The 16445-nt window shown below is 46.3% G+C and overlaps 1 protein-coding gene across 4 annotated transcripts in view; it reads left to right on the forward strand.

Annotated features, from left to right (window-relative positions):
* Window positions 1-16445, forward strand: part of PLCH2 (phospholipase C eta 2) — a 309207-nt gene that overhangs the window by 221632 nt on the left and 71130 nt on the right. For 3 of the 4 annotated variants that reach the window (XM_061601055.1, XM_061601058.1, XM_061601056.1), the window contains exons 8-10: window positions 6882-7085; window positions 8960-9080; window positions 14757-14928. In XM_061601055.1, the coding sequence (XP_061457039.1) occupies window positions 6882-7085; window positions 8960-9080; window positions 14757-14928 (497 nt within the window). The remainder of the gene's footprint in view (window positions 1-6881; window positions 7086-8959; window positions 9081-14756; window positions 14929-16445) is intronic. The other variant, XM_061601057.1, reaches the window with a different exon arrangement.

The following is a 16445-nucleotide window of genomic DNA, read 5'->3' on the forward strand; positions in this document are numbered from 1 at the left end:
TAGGAAGTCTATAGCAACAAAAATTGACAAAGCTGTCACAGCCCCAGAGCAGACGCAAAGTCAAACAGCGAAACACTGTTGGGGAAGATTAGGAAATATCTAGACCAAGCAGAGCGGCTGAGATTCGGAAGGCGCGGATCACCTGGCCGAAAGAGAAAAGCCAATAGCAAATCATTAGGAAGACCAGATGGAAGCCTTAGCCTGGCTGTCCAGTAGGTCTGAGAAGCCACGTTAGAGGGTAAGCTGTCAGCTCCTGTAGCTGCTTTGGAAAGGATTTGCCCAGTCAAAATCCACATCTGTCACCCCAGGTGGGGCTGTTTGAAAGGTTGCTGAGTGAACGCAGGAAAAGTTTCTGTAGACTTGAGTAACTTGGCTGTGTCTCATAAATAGTCCTTCATATCTCAGCCCAGGCAGACTTTGTGGCTTAATTAATTCTCCGTAGACCTGGCGAGCTCAAATGTCAGAGATCGTACGAAAGGACTCTTTTTTTTATGGTGCATTTGTCATAGAGCATTTTTCTAAACAGAAACCTTGATCTTCCATAAACTACCTTTTGTGTGTCATTGGAATGAATGGGAGGCAGAGCATTTGGTTACTCTGCCTGTGGTACGCCTGGTCCCAAAAGAAGGCCCTCTGTATGTGTGGGACAGAGTCAGGTCTACACTCCTATGGGGGAAATGTGGGGTGGAGGTTGCCTGTGGGCAACACTGATTCCCTGTTCCATGCTGACTGGACAAAGGGATTTGCAGGGGCTGAAAACTGAAGTTGCCACTGAAACACAGTGGTTGTTGTTGTTATGTGCCTTCAAGTCAATTACGACTTATGACAACCAGCTACCTTCAATAGCATCTGTCGTAAACCACCCTGTTCAGATCTTGTCAGTTCAGGTCTGTGGCTTCCTTTATGGAATCAATCCATCTCTTGTTTGGCCTTCCTCTTTTTCTACTCCCTTCTGTTTTTCCCAGCATTATTGTCTTTTCTAGTGAATCATGTCTTCTCATGATGTGTCCAAAGTACGATAATCTCAGTTTCATCATTTTGGCTTCTAGTGACAGTTCTGGTTTAATTTGTTCTAACACCCAATTATTTGTCTTTTTTGCGGTCCATGGTATGCACAAAGCTCTCCTCCAACACCACGTTTCAAAGGAGTTGATTTTTCTCTAGGTAAAATCCACATACATTACTCTGCCGACTTTGACCTCTGGCCTTCAGACAGAGAAGCAGCTTTGTATATAAACTTTCACATCTATACACGAGATTGGGAATACCATGGTCTGAATTATTAGTGTTCAGTGATACATCTTTGCATTTGATGTTAGTCAGGGGTTAGTGCAATGGAATTTGGGGTGTCGTGGTGCAGGAAGCAGACCCACACTATAAGAGGAGGTGTCTGAAGAAGAAGAGATTGGGAGCACCATTCACTCCTGGAGAGATTTTCCCAGAAAGCTCTGCCATCCCACCATCTTCTGCAGGAGGGGACCCTCAGGGGCCGGCAATGCCTTCACCTGCATGGCTCTGCCCCCTTCCTTACCACTTCACATCTAGCAGGTCCCCAGCTCAACCACAGCCAAGCTTTGGACCCTTTATTTATTTATTTATTTATTTGTTAAATTTTTATACCGCCCCACTAGCATAGCTCTCTGGGCGGTGTACAACAGAAAGTATATACAATAAAATCACATAAATCGGTACAAAAACATATATATAAAAATCCACAAATCTAAAACCAAATTGAACATATTAAACTAAAATGCCTGAGCAAAGAGAAAGGATTTAACTTGGCGCCAAAAAGATAGCAATGTCGGCGCCAAGCGCACCTCAACGGGAAGACTATTCCACAGTTCAGGGGCCACCACTGAGAAGGCCCTGGTTCTGGTAACCATCCTCCGAGCCTCTCTATAAGTCGGAACTTGGAGGAGGGCCTTCGATGTTGAACGTAGTGTACGGGCAGGTTCATATCGGGAGAGGCGTTCCAGAAGGTATTGTGGTCCCGCACTGTATAAGGCTTTATAGGTTAAAACCAACACTTTGAATCTGGCCCGGAAACATATAGGTAGCCAGTGCAAGCGGGCCAGAACAGGTGTTATATGTTCAGACTGCCTGGTCCTCGTTATCAGCCTGGCCGCCGCATTTTGCACTAGCTGTAGTTTCCGGACCGTCTTCAAAGGCAGCCCTACGTAGAGTGCATTGGAGTAATCCAATCGAGAGGTTACCAGAGCATGGACAACTGAGGTGAGGTCCTCCCTGTCCAGATAGGGACATAGCTGGGCTACCAACCGAAGTTGGTAGAACGCATTCCTTGCCACCGAGGCTACTTGAGCCTCGAGTGACAGGGAAGGATCTAAGAGTACTCCCAGACTACGAACCCGCTCCTTCAGGGGGAGTGTAACCCTGTCCAGAACAGGGTGCATATCCACCATCTGATCAGAGAAATCACCCACCAACAGCATCTCAGTCTTGTCTGGATTCAGCCTCAGTTTATTAGCTCTCATCCAGTCCATTATCGCAGCCAGGCAACAGTTCAGCACATTGACAGCCTCACCTGAAGAAGATGAAAAGGAGAAATAGAGCTGCATGTCATCAGCGTACTGGTGGCAACGCACTCCAAAACTCCTGAGGACCGCACTCAGCGGCTTCATGTAGATGTTAAAAAGCATGGGGGACAGAACTGGCCCCTGCGGGACTCCACATTGGAGAGCCCACGGTGTCGAGCAATGTTCCCCAAGCACTACCTTCTGGAGACGACCCGCCAGGTAGGAGCGGAACCACTGCCAAGCATTGCCCCCAACTCCCAACTCCACGAGCCTCTCCAGAAGGATACCATGGTCGATGGTATCAAAAGCCGCTGAGAGATCAAGGAGAATCAACAGAGTTACACTCCCTCCGTCCCTCTCCCGACATAAGTCATCATACAGGGTGACCAAGGCTGTCTCGGTGCTAAAACCGGGCCTAAAACCCGATTGAAATGGATCTAGATAATCGGTTTCATCCAATAGCACCTGGAGCTGGGCAGCAACCACTCGTTCCAAGATCTTGCCCAGGAATGGAACATTCGCTACTGGTCTGTAGCTATTAAGGTCTTCTGGGTCCAAGGAAGGTTTTTTCAGAAGTGGTCTCACTACTGCCTCTTTCAGACAGCCAGGGACCACTCCCTCTCGTAAAGAGGCGTTTATCACTTCCCTGGCCCAGCCAGCTGTTCCATCCCTGCTAGTTTTTATTAGCCAGGAGGGGTTTTATTAGTACAGAAGTGGTTGCACGCACCTGTCCAAGTACCTTGTCCACGTCCTCGAGCTGAGCCAACTGAAACTCATCCAATAAAACATGACAAGACTGTGCTCCGGACACCTCATTAGGATCCACTGCTGTAAACTGGGAGTCCAAGTCCCGGCGGATGCATAAGATCTTATTCCGTAAGTGCCCAGCAAATTCATTACAGCGGGCTACCAATTGCACTATCATGTCCTCAGGGCCAGAATGAAGTAGCCCTCGGACTACTCTAAAAAGCTCCGCTAGGTGGCAAAGAGATGACTTAATAGTGGCAGCAAAGTATTGTTTTTTCGCCACCCTCACTGCTCCTAAATACAGGTTAGTAGAGGCACTCACCAGTGCATAATTACATCTGTCAGGAGTTCGCCTCCACCTCCGCTCAAGCTGCCTCCTGTCTTGTTTCATCGCTCTCAGCTCCGGAGTATACCAAGGAGCTGTATGAGCTCTACATAGGAGAGGGCGCGCAGGAGCAATCGTGTCAACAGCCCGGGTCATCTCCGTATTCCACAGATCGGCCAGGGCTTCGACAGGAGCGCCAGTCTTCTCAGCCGGAAACTCCCCCAGAGCCCTTTGAAAACCTTCAGAATTCATTAGTCTCCGGGGGCGGACCAATTTAATAGGTCCCCCACCCTTGCGGAGGGGAAAAGCCGCTGTAAGTCTAAACTTCAACAAGCGGTGATCTGTCCATGACAAAGGGAGAGATGTAAAACTCCCCACATCCAGATCACCATCCCCATGTCCAGTAGCAAAAATAAGATCTAGAGTATGTCCCGACACATGTGTTGGGCCACTAACATATTGGGACAGCCCCATGGTTGTCATGGAGGCCATGAAGTCCTGAGCCGCCCCAGATAAAGTAGCCTCGGCATGGATGTTGACATCCCCCAGTACCAATAGTCTGGGGGATCTCAGCAATACCTCCAAGACCACTTCCGTCAGCTCAGTTAGGGAAGTCATTGGGCAGCAAGGTGGGCGGTACACCAACAATATTCCCAGTCTGTCCCTTTGACCCACCACAAGGCCCAGGAGTCTTCCTCAGAGTAGGAGGAGCTTGAGACACCAACCTACTTATGCACTCATTTGGCTCCAGACCTTTGCTGAAGCAACATCGTAGTGTGTTCCTCTTGTGTGACCCACATCCAGGGTGGGTCTCCCTTAGCTTCCACAGTGAGCTGACCATGGTGCTGCTGGCTTTCTGGGACCTACACTGAGCTTTGCCAGCAGGCCCCAGCCTGGATTCAGAAGGGAGGGCCCAGTTCTTTCCAATGTGTTTTTTGCTATCTGGATGAACTGGCCCCCTGAGGAGGATGGAAGAGGTTCAGTTTCCACTGGGAAATGTGCAGTCTAAGTCCTAGATTGGGGAGGGGGCAATAATTTCTATTGGAAGTGAATTGAGAGAGGCATCTCTTCCCACGGTGCGTAGACACATTTCGTTTGTTGCACCGTTGCCTCTGGTTAAACAAGATTTTCAGGTTCGGGGAACTGCTTTAGCAGACCTTGAAGTGGGATGGATGCATGTTTCACGTGCAGATGATATTTTAATCAACTGTTCAACTTTAGATGAGAAAAAAAACCAAACGTCTATCTTTAGGCTGAATTACTTTCCTCAGATTAATTTTTGGATGCCTTGAGGATGGCCTGTTAATTTCCATTGTCTCCCTGCAAAAAAGAATTAAGAATCAGATTGAGGGGACTTTGCCCATCATTAATTTAAAGTACCTTACAAGGAATATCTTGAACCTGTATGTCTATGATTTTTATGGGGCAATCTGTTTTCCAGAGAAATTGTCTCCTAGATACCTTGTTAATATCCAACAAAGCTCTAAGGAGAGGAAAGTTTCTTTTTTCGTTCCAGGATTCTTGCAAGAGTATCAACTAACCCAAGCATTGGTGGGAAAAAAACCCCCATAGAATAATAAGAGCTGATACCTCAAGGGCCATCTAGTCTATCATTTTAATAGTGTTTTATTGGCTTTTTAAGTATTGTAAACTGCCCTGGGGTCTGTTTTGATGAACTGCAGTGCAGAAGTGGCATAAATAAACAAATAGTCCAATCCTCTGACAGTGGAGGAAATCTGCTGCTACAACATCCCTGATAGGTAGGCCATTCAGCGTCTGCTTGCAGTGGAAGGGGAGTCCGCCATGGGATCATTAAAGACTGGACTTATATAATGCTTCTTAAAACATATTTATGAAAAGATGCTTCTTCAGCATAATTGTGGGAGAGCCAGAAAAAGAGTTAGACGAGCTAATTTATCTTCCTGCAATGTTTTCCATTGTCTATTAAGGCTGGGGGAGAAATTCAGCTCACCTCATATTTAAAGGTGAACTGACGTTACTCACACTTTCCAAAACAATGTGCAAATGAAAACACAGCCATCCTTCGAAATTTGCACTTCTCTGAATTTTACAGTTTGGTTCTCCAGCCAGCTTGGATTGCATCCCACAAAGTCCTTCTCAGAGTAGACCCGTTGAAATGAATGGGCTTAAGTTAGCCCTGTTCATTAACTTCAATGGGCTGAAATGGAGTAGGACTATGAGCACTGGATGCAACCCATGCTGTATATACTAGCATACTGTAGTATTTTAAGTGTATGGCTAATTGGTTTTAATATCTTAATTCTGTTTTAATGCTGATTTTATATGTTTATACATTCTTAATGATATGTACTTACTTTTATCTGGAAGCCACCTTGAGTTCCAGTTTGGAAAAAGGGTGGGGTGTAAATAAAGATAATAATGATAATAATATATGCTAGGGTAAAGTGTGCATAAAAATGCATATAATGCATGCATATGTTGATGAAAATAACATGCATATTGAGGAGCATTACTCTGCAAAAAATGTGCATATTAGGCAAAGTTGCAGGCAAAAAAATACGGGGAAGGGCTTTAGCTCAGCGGTGGATCATCTGCTTTGCAAGCAAAAGGTCCCCAGTTCAATCCCCAATGGCATCTCCAGGTCAGGCTGGAAGAGACTCCTGCCTGAAATCCTGAAGAGCCGCTGCCGGTCAGTGCAGACAATACTGAGCTAGATGGACCAATGGCCTGACTCAGTGTAGCTTCCAATGTCCCTATGTGCACTTTAGGAGAAGTTCACTTTAGCGTGCTGAGGAATTTTCACGAGGACTTAAAACAAATCACAAACGGATGTGGAAATGTGGGGGAACAGGCCAGAAGAGCGAGACACCAGATTCCCCCATCCCTGCCGTCTGCTCGAATGAGCAGCCCCTCCCCAGGATCTTAGAGAGAATGCCGGCGGAATGTGGAAAGTTGGACTCATACCACTTCAGATGGTTAGTCCAATTAGCTCAGTGTTGTCTGCACTGACTGGCAGCATCTCTCCAGAATTACAGATGTGGGTCTTTCCCAGCTCTACCTGGAGACTGAAAACCTGGTGCCTTCTGTCATGGAAATCATGGCGTTCTGCCACTGAGCTACGACCCTTCCTAGATTTGGATGAGGGAGAGCGGCTGGCACAAGGGCACACAGCGAGCTTCATGGGTGAATGGGCACTTGAATCCAGGTCCTAGCCCAGCGCCCTAACCACTGCACCGGGCCGGAAGGTTAAATGCACCGCTAATTCTGCCTACCCGGTCCTCTTCCGTTCATAGGGTTCACCAACTATATGCGCAGCCCAGCCGGGGATATTTTCAACCCAGAGCACTACCAAGTCAACCAAGACATGACTTACCCTCTGAGTCACTACTTCATCACCTCTTCTCATAACACCTACCTCATGGGGGACCAGCTGATGTCTCAATCCAGAGTTGACATGTACGCTTGGGTGCTGCAGTCTGGATGCCGTTGCGTGGAAGGTAAGGATCTCAAGCACATGCCCTGTTGTCCTTTTCTTTTACAAAAAGCAACAATCAACCATGGAATAATTTACGCATTCCATGGCTTCTTATTTTTATCCATCCTCTCTGTAAGAAGAGGTGCTCATCCGTCACAGGAAGGTGCTTTTCCCCAGTGTTCCCGCCCCCCATGGACCAACTGCAAATTGGTGAGGCTGTAAGCCAGAATCGACTTGAAGGCAGTCCATTTCATGTTTCATGACAGACCAACTAAAGAATTTTCTGCCTGTTGTAGCAATTGTGATGAACTCTGCTAGATGCTGTTTGGTTTTTCACTGTGTTTTGATTGCTTCTTTTTATTTCTTATATTGTATTTAATTGTTTTGCCATGTGCATCCCATAAAATTCAAACTCTAATGCAGTAAAATGCAACAGAAGAAGTAACAGAAGCAATTAAATATCAATAGGAATATTTAGTGCAGACATGCTGTGGACCACTTGAATGAGCGGGTTCAGGGTTGGAGCAGGTTCAGAAGAGGGCAACGAGGATGATAGCCGGTATGGAGAACAAGTCTTATGAGGAAAGGTTGAAGGAACTTGGCATGTTCAGTCTGGTGAAGAGAAGGCTGAGGGGTGACATGATTGCACTCTTTAAGTACCTGAAGGGCTGTCACATAGAGGAGGGTACAGATTTGTTCTCTGCTGCCCCAGAGGGTAGGACTAGGTTTTAAGTTGCAGGATTGTAGATTCAGATTGGACATTAGAAGGAACTTCTTGACAGTAAGGGCAGTTCAGGAATGGAACCGACTGCCTTGGGAGGTGGTGGGATCCCCTTCGCTGGATGTCTTCAAGCAGAGGCTGGACAGCTATCTGCGGGAGATGCTCTAGCTGTGGATTTCCTGCTGTGAGCAGGGGGTTGGATTCGATGGCCTACAAGGCCCCTTCCAACTCTATGATTCTATGATTCTATGAAGCTTGTGGACCACTGGTGATCCACGGATCACAATTTGGGAAATGCTGCTTTCTTGCTAAGGATTGTCTCCATTGGATGCAGCAGCTAGAACTTCACCCAAACTTGCTGTGGATCCCTATAAGGATTCCGTTAATCTCGACCAGAATACTGCCTCATAAGAGGATGGATTATGCATTCTCTGACCCCTTGATAGAATCTGCTGTAGGAAAGCAGACCTGAGAGTCTGTTTCACGCTCCAAATGACTGCAAGCACAGCACTTGTCCTTGAAGCGAACTTTAGCAAATCTGCAGCTTAGGATCTTGGAGGGGTAAAATGATCCAACCGTCAGGCAGCGATCTTTCCCGGCCCCGAAAATTGAGTCTGGCACTATTTGCATGCGAAGCGTGCCCTTGACCCCTAAGCCACACAGCCTCGTCACAGCTACTGTTGGCTCCCTCCAGATGTTCCCATCATTCCTGACCATTGTCTGGGGCTAATGGGAGCTGTAGTCCAGAGCATTCGGACGGCACCAGGCTGGGTAAGGTTGGATGAGGCAGCACCGACTCAAAATGAAGCAGATTTGTTAGCTTTTTGAATCCCACCCATGTGCGTCCTGACGGAGATAGAGACGGGGATGCCTCCATCACATGTTTTCTTCAAAAGGAAAAGAATAGGAACATAGGAAGCTGCCTTATACTGAGTCAGACCATTGGTCTATCTAGCTCAGTACTGTCTACACTGACTGGCAGCAGCTCTCCAGGTTATCATGGGGAGTCTCGCCCAGCCGTACCTGGAGATGCCATTGGGGACTGAACTTTGGACCTTCTGCATGCAAAGCAGGTGCTCTAACCACTGAGCTATAGCCCTTCCTCAATCTGGTAGGAAAGCCCAAGGTATGGATCTGAAATCCAAGCTTACCCTTCATCTTCTCTCCCTTTGCAGTTGACTGTTGGGACGGGCCCGAGGGTGAGCCGATTGTCCACCATGGCTACACCCTGACCTCCAAGATCCTTTTCAAAGATGTGATTGAGACCATCAACAAGTACGCCTTCATCAAGAGCGAGTATGTATTTGTGCCGATGCGACATTTTAAAGACCTGGGTGTAATGTGCCGGGATCATTTTGCACTGGGGTTTGTGTCTGTTTCCCTCATTGAGGTGCAATTCCCAGAGTTCCCTCCCAGAACTGTAGCTTCGAGAGGGGGAGAGGGGACTCTCAGCACCCTCAACAAACTACAGTTCCCAGGATTCCTGGGATGGGGGTGAGCCACGACTGTCTAAAGTGGTAGGATACTGCTTGAAATGTATGCTGTAGATGGGGCCAAAGTTGCATCAAGCAAATGCTGTTCTGCGCTGCCCAGTGCATTTTCCCATTACCCTCCTGATCATAAAAAGTCTGATATTTGGGGGAAACGGGTTTGTTGCACAAGATCTCCTAATCAACTATAATTGTGCATCCCGAATTTGCTGGTATGTGATTGAATCCTGCTCGAAAATAGCAACAGTCTGGAAGGACCCCAAATCAAGTAGAATACATAAAAGAAACAGATGTACAAAAAATGGTTCATCTGACAAGAAGGTTATAAAAGCTATAAACCATTTCCTGAAGATTTCCTGAAATAACCAAGTCGTACGTTGGTGCCTGAAGCTCATTACAGCCGATGCCAACGTGATTTCACTAGATAGTTTCATAACCCTGGTGCCACCGCACTAAATGCACAGTTTCTTTGCTGAGAGCTGTCTGACATTGCCAGGCACCGTCAGATGCACCTCAGTGGCAGATCGCACAGATAACACGCTTGGCTCTGTTCCTCCCTTCACACGTTCTCTGTGGGTGCCTGCACAGCAGGAACAAGGGAGAAATTTGATTCAGGTCACACTTAAAAGTATACTGATCCAGTTCTACACTTCCTGAAGCAATGTGCAAACTGAAACTCCTTTGAAATTTGGAGATGCTCTTCTCCAGCCAAGGAATTAATATACTGGGGCAAAGGGTGCAGAAGGAATGCATATGTTAGTGAAAATGACGTGCAAACATGCATTAAATTGTGGGAAATCGCTCTGCATGTATGTGTATATTAGGCAAAATAGCATGCAAGCACACTTACATGAGAAGAAATTGACACGCAGATGACTTTTCATGAGGATCTTTACAAACAAATGCGCAAACAGAACTGACTTTAAGATTGGAAAAAGGAGAAACTGGCAGAAAGTGTAACCGATGGATTCCCCCAACCTTGCCAAACAGGCATCTCTCATTTAGGTTCAATGAAAAGTGGGAATTGAGCTAGAGATAATCAGCACACTGGGGGCATCACGCCCCATACCTCTTGTCTTACAAACCAATGATACCAGATAGGTGCAATGCCGTTGCCTCTTGGAATATGGACACTGCAGCTTTAGTGGGGCACAGCCGGTTTAGTGCGGATTATAGCCAATCATGACCTGTACCGATCAACTAGTGTGGGATTGCTTTTCTGTAGTTCCATCAGCTCACCTTGAATCCACTTTTCTCTCAAAGCCATATGATGAATTTCAAGCCATATGGAGCGTTTTCGATGCCTAAGCCTAGAGAAGCGAAAAATAGATACTGAAGATACCAAGGGAGCCTGGAGAGATTGATTGATTGGCTTGTAAGGTCTCTCCTTTACTGTGTGATGTCAGAGCTGTTAAACCCAGTTAATGAATCTTCCCTGGCAGGGAACCGTGGCTTTCTTTCTGTGTGTTTGTGGTCTGTATTTCTCAATACACTCATCACTTGAATTCTCAGGTTGAACGGAGCTAAACAAAAACCACAAAATATTCTTGTTCTGAGGTTCTCGTGCTGTGACCTGTGGACTAGGGCTAGACAAATTGTCAGTTTTGTTTTCTGCAAGTGTGCTTGGAGCTGCGTGGATCATAATCAGCGGAATCTCAGGATCTGAGTATGATTTGCAGTGGTCAGAGAGCAGGACTTCTGTTCTCCCCAGAACGCTTTCTTTTCATTACTGCTGCAACCAGACTCAATTATGCAAAAGAAAACCACTTGCATAATTTCTCTGTATCTGCATAATTTATACTGGATGCAAAGTCCAGGTTTTTCTTGGCTCAGAGCTGCGAAAATGTTTAGTGCACAATACACACTAAGGCCAAGCTGAAAGTTTTTACTTCTGGCTGAAATGCAGAGCTTGGAAAAGTTACTTTTTTGAACTACAACCCCCACCAGCCCAATCCAGTGACTATGCTGGCTGGGGCTGATGGGAGTTGTAGTTCAAAAAAGTAACTTTTCCAAGCTCTGGAAATTGGCAGGGGGCAGGGTTTATCTGGAAAGTGCAGGATGGTGGTAGTGGTGGCATTATCTCTCTCTCCCCCCCCTTTAGTCAACAGGGCAGTCAGAGGCCAGTGGCTACCATTCGGCTACCTTTGGGGCATGGTCTGGAGGCCTGAGCTGGTGCAAAATGCTGTGGCTAGACTGTTGATAGATAACTTAGAGGCTTTCACTGGTTGCCCGGATGCTACTGGGCCATGTTCAAAGTTCTTGTATTAATTTGCAAGGCTGTGAGCAACTTGGGTCCAAGATTCTTCACCTGATCCCTTATATCCCTGCCCAATCACTGAGGCCTTCAGGCGAATAACTGTTAGTGACCCAGATGCACGGCTCGTGTCCACCAGGAGCCAATCATTCAGTATTGTGGGCCCAATGTTATGGAACTCCCTTCCAGTTGAGGTCACGCAGGCTGCCTCTCCCTGTTGAACGTCTGGTGCCCATTGAAGATTCCAGCAGGCATTTTCACTGAATTCTGATTTAGCATTAGTTGTTTCTTTGCCTTGTATTTTCTTGCACACTGCTTAGAGATGACTGTATATTAAGCAGCATATAAACAGGTGCAATAAATTTAGTAAATAATAACAATAAAAATATTTCCCCAGAGTGCCCCTGCCACAATGTTTTTCCAAGGCTGTTTTTTTTTGGGGGGGGAGGGAGGGCTGCCTCTGTTAGCACCTGCAATTTTCTCCCCAGAGCAACATTATGTCTGTGCCATTCTGGGAAAACAAAATGGTGACTGCCTGGCTGCCACGAGAAGCTTTGCGGTTGCCAGTTTGTCCTCCCCTTGGCCAAAATCCCATTTTGTCACCTGTGAATGGGACAGTGAAATGGAGGGGGGGGCCTTTTGACTCGGCCCTAGCAGTTCCTTGCAGCCCTGATGGACAATTCCAAAGACAACAGCGCCAACTGCAATGTATGTGAGCAAACTGAAGCCAGTGGTGAGGGGGAAAAGTCATACAGGGTGGGCATAGGGAGACCTTCTGAATCAGTATGCATGAATCTAGCAAATTAGCACTTTCCAAAACAATACAAGAACCCAAACTGCCCACTGGCTGCCGGGCCAAGTTCAAGGCTCTAGTTTTAGTGTACAAAGCCCTATACGGCTTGGGACCAGGATACCTGAAAGACCGTCTTACCCCTTATATCCCCAGTCGATCACTGCGGTCTGCAGGTGAGGGCCTCCTGCAGATACCATCTTATCAGGAGGTCCGTTCTGCACAACATAGGAAGTGGACCTTTACCATTGTGTCACTGACATTTTGGAATCCCCCCCCCCAAATATTAGGTGCCATCTCTGTTATTTTTTCAGCACCAACTGAAGACCTTCCTCTTTCAAGTAGAGACCTTCTGCCAGTTTTCATCTGTTTTGGAATTGTTTTTAAGACTTTTTAAACATTTTTTAAAATATGTTTTTAAGATGTTTTGTTTTTAAGGATTTTTTAAAATATGTTTTGCTTTTAAGATATTTTAGTGTTTCATCCTTTGTTTGTCAGACTGGGCTTCTTCTGAGAGGAAGGGCAGGATAGAAGCTTAAAAAAATAAATAAGTAAAAATGTAGCCATACGTATCCAAATGATGCATGCAGTTCGCCAACCAACCCATGTTTACAAAAATGCACATATTAGGGAAAAGTATGCATAAACATGAAAATAACATACACAATTGTATTGTATTGTGGGAGATTGCTTGCAAAAGTGTGTACATTAGCCAAAACTGGATACAAAAATGTGTTTATTAGGAGAAATGTGCACTAAATGTTGAAGAGTGTTCATGAAGATTAAAAAACAAATCGCTGCAGAAATCAAGAGTATTGAATTTAAGACTGGAAACACCGGAAACAGAGAGACCTGAAATTAACAGATCCTTCTGCCCCTAATACAGGGTGCTAAATTTAAGCAGATCCTTCTGTGCCCTGGCCATTTGAGTAGTCTGTAAGCAGCCTGGATACCTGTGCAGGGAATAAACAGCAGTATTTTCTGCTCATTCCCCAGCCACAGTCTTATTTATGAGACACTTTATCTCAGGTTTTTATCGCCTCTGAATATTCAGGGTGTTTTTTTTTTAAAGAGCTTTTGTGGAAGTGTTTTTTACATTGAGGCAAAACAGGAGGATGAGAGAGTAGAACAAGCCACAAGGCCTACCGCTATCATAAATGTGATAATTATGGATATTAAGGGTGGTCTCGGAGCCTGCCAGCGAGCTGCGTACAATAAACTAGCTGCTGCGCACAGGTATGGAGATAATGAGAGGCGCTGGGAGTCAAAGGAAGCCATTGTACGCCTTGTTTATGCCATCCATTATCTTGTAGTAGCAAATATTTAACTCATAGAAGGCAAGATGGGTACTAAAGGAGATGGATTCTAGGATGCACCGAACCAAGGAGGAATTTTCTTTCTCCCCCCATAGCCTGGCCTCCCTTTTCATAGTGCACAGAGAACTGAAGATCCATCAGTGAACCTGTTGGGACCAGCGGTGGCTGGTGCCCTTTGGGACTGGTAGGGCAGAAGGCAGGGAGCTTGACAGTAGGTGGCGCCAGAGCCAGTGACAGGCAGAGCAAACTCTTTCAAGTCTTGTCCCAGCCCTCCCCCCCCTGCTGAGTTCTGCAAGGGCAACACTGATAGGCAGTGCCACCCCCAGGGCTGGCTGTAAGCAGGCTGGCAGGCAGGTGAGGGCTGGCTGTGGTTGGCTGGGCAGTGCCCCAGTTGCCCTAGTGGACCAGCCTTTGCTGGTTGGGACTCTGCTTTGGGTAAAGGGGATATGTCTGTCTGTGGTCTGTGCCCAGACACTTTGCTTTCTCTTGGTCGCACTGTGTGCCTCTGCCTTCATCAAAATCCCAATATGACCGAAGGACATAAGAGCAGCCTTGCTGGATCAGGCCAATGGCCCATCTAGTCCAACATCCTGTACTCACAGTGGCCAAACAGATGCCCACGGGAAGCCTGCAAGCAGGATCTGAGTGCAACAGCGCTCTCCCCCCCTGCGATTCCCAGCAACTGGTTTCAGAGGCATCCTTCTTTCAACAGTAGGGATAAAAACATCGCCATCATGAAGCCTTATTCGTGAACAGAAGCCTGGAAGCGACTTCTGTATAAAAGAAAAGTAGAAATCCTGACCAGCTAATCTAAGGATAGCCAGCGCGATGCCAACCAGATGTTGTTGGACTCCAACGCCCATCATCCATGACAGTTGGCTATGCTTTCTGGGGCTGATGGGAGTTGTAGTCCGACAACATCTGAAGGGCACCATGTCAGCTATCCCTGGACTAAGGCATCACTGTTGTTGAAAACTGTATGGGTACAAACCTTTTGCATTCTGCATTTTGGGGCTGGAATCAGGAATATGGTGGTCTATCTATAGACCAGCCAGCAATAATAAAGAAGTGTTGGATGTTCAGCGTATACCTTTTCTGCTTCTGTGCTCTCCTCTTCCACAGGTACCCTGTCATTTTGTCAGTTGAGAACCATTGTAGTGTTGCCCAGCAGAAGAAAATGGCCCAGTACCTTACTGAAATCCTGGGGGACAAACTGGACCTCTCTTCAGTGAGCAATGAAGATCCCACAAAACTGCCTTCTCCAGAGAGTCTAAAAGGGAAAATATTAGTCAAGGTAGGATACCTGCTCTAAATTTTGGAAAGTTGTTCATCTCTTTGCTATGCATTTGGATACCTCTTAAGAGTTCGTAACCAAATTCTGCTTGGTGGTCCTTGAGATAAAAGAGCAGGTTTTCACCTATGTTTGGATACAATCGAATGCCAATTTTGGATCAAGATGGAGGACTGAATCTTTCAGTACTGCACTGATTTTAACCAAATTTGCATAGTGGTTCCTGAGATCAAGGATCTGAGATAGGTCTTTATCTATGTTTGGATACAATTGGATGCCATTTTGAAACAAGATGGCAGGCTGAACTTGTCAAAACTGCACTGATTTTAACCACTGATTTCAAAACTGGACTGCTTGGTTTCTTAGAATTCCCCAGCAAAGCTGGGTACAAGGCTGCTAATATCTATCTGTCTGTCTGTCTGTCTGTCTGTCTGTCTGTCTGTCTGTCTGTCTGTCACTCACTCACTCACTCATCTCTCTCTCTCTCTCTCTCTCTCTCTCACACACACACACACACACTTTCTTTCTTTCTTTTTCTTTCTTTCTCTCTCTCTCTCTCTCTCTCTCTCTCTCTTTCACACACACACACACTTTCTCTCTCTCTCTCTCTCTGTCTCTGTCTCTCTCTCTCTCCCTCTCTCTCCTGTCTGTCTGTCTGTCTGTCTGTTTCTCTTTTTTCACTCTCTCTCTCTCTCTCTCTTTCCCTCTGTCTGTCTCTTTCTTTCTGTCTATCTATCTATCTTCTGTCTGTCTGTCTGTCCGTCTGTCACTCACTCACTCACTCATCTCTCTCTCTCTCACACACACACACTTTCTCTCTCTCTCTCTCTTCTCTCTCTCATTCTCTCTCTCTCTCTCTCTGTCTCTGTCTCTGTCTCTCTGTCTCTCTGTCTCTCTGTCTCTGTCTCTGTCTCTGTCTCTGTCTCTGTCTCTCTCTCTCTCTCTCTCTCTCTCCTGTCTGTCTGTCTGTCTGTCTGTATCTCCCTCTCTCTTATTTGTTCTTATGTGTATGGCAGTATAGATGCCTTGGCATCACGTCATCTTCTACCCCACGAGTATTTCTAATTTTAAGTTTTACAGCCTGTACTTCAGCCTCTCCTCTCTGCTGCAACTGTGCCCAATGGAGACCCAGCGAGGGTCTGTGTGTGTCTGAATAAATAACCATGGTTGACTGTCTGAACTTCCAGCTTCTCCCTGGAATCTTCCTAACATCAATCAAACTGTAATGCCGTGTAGCACGAAGCTTGTGAAACTACCCTCAGGAGAGTCAGCCCAATGGCTGGCTGGCTGGCCGGCATTGCAGCTTCCCCTCTCGTTCCTTTCCTACGTGTCAGCCGACCGGTCCTCATCACCTCTGTTCCTTTCTTGCTGCTAGCTCGCAAAGTTGCTGAATGGAATACTCCCTTGGAGCAGTGGTAAAGGTTGTTTTTGTTTAAAGCCCTTGTTGGCCTGTCTGTACGTTGAACTGAATGTTCCTAGTGAGTCAGATCATTGGCCATTTAACTCCATATTGTCTGCAC

Source organism: Rhineura floridana, chromosome 18 (genome assembly GCF_030035675.1).
Source record: "Rhineura floridana isolate rRhiFlo1 chromosome 18, rRhiFlo1.hap2, whole genome shotgun sequence".
NCBI classification, from domain to species: domain Eukaryota; kingdom Metazoa; phylum Chordata; class Lepidosauria; order Squamata; family Rhineuridae; genus Rhineura; species Rhineura floridana.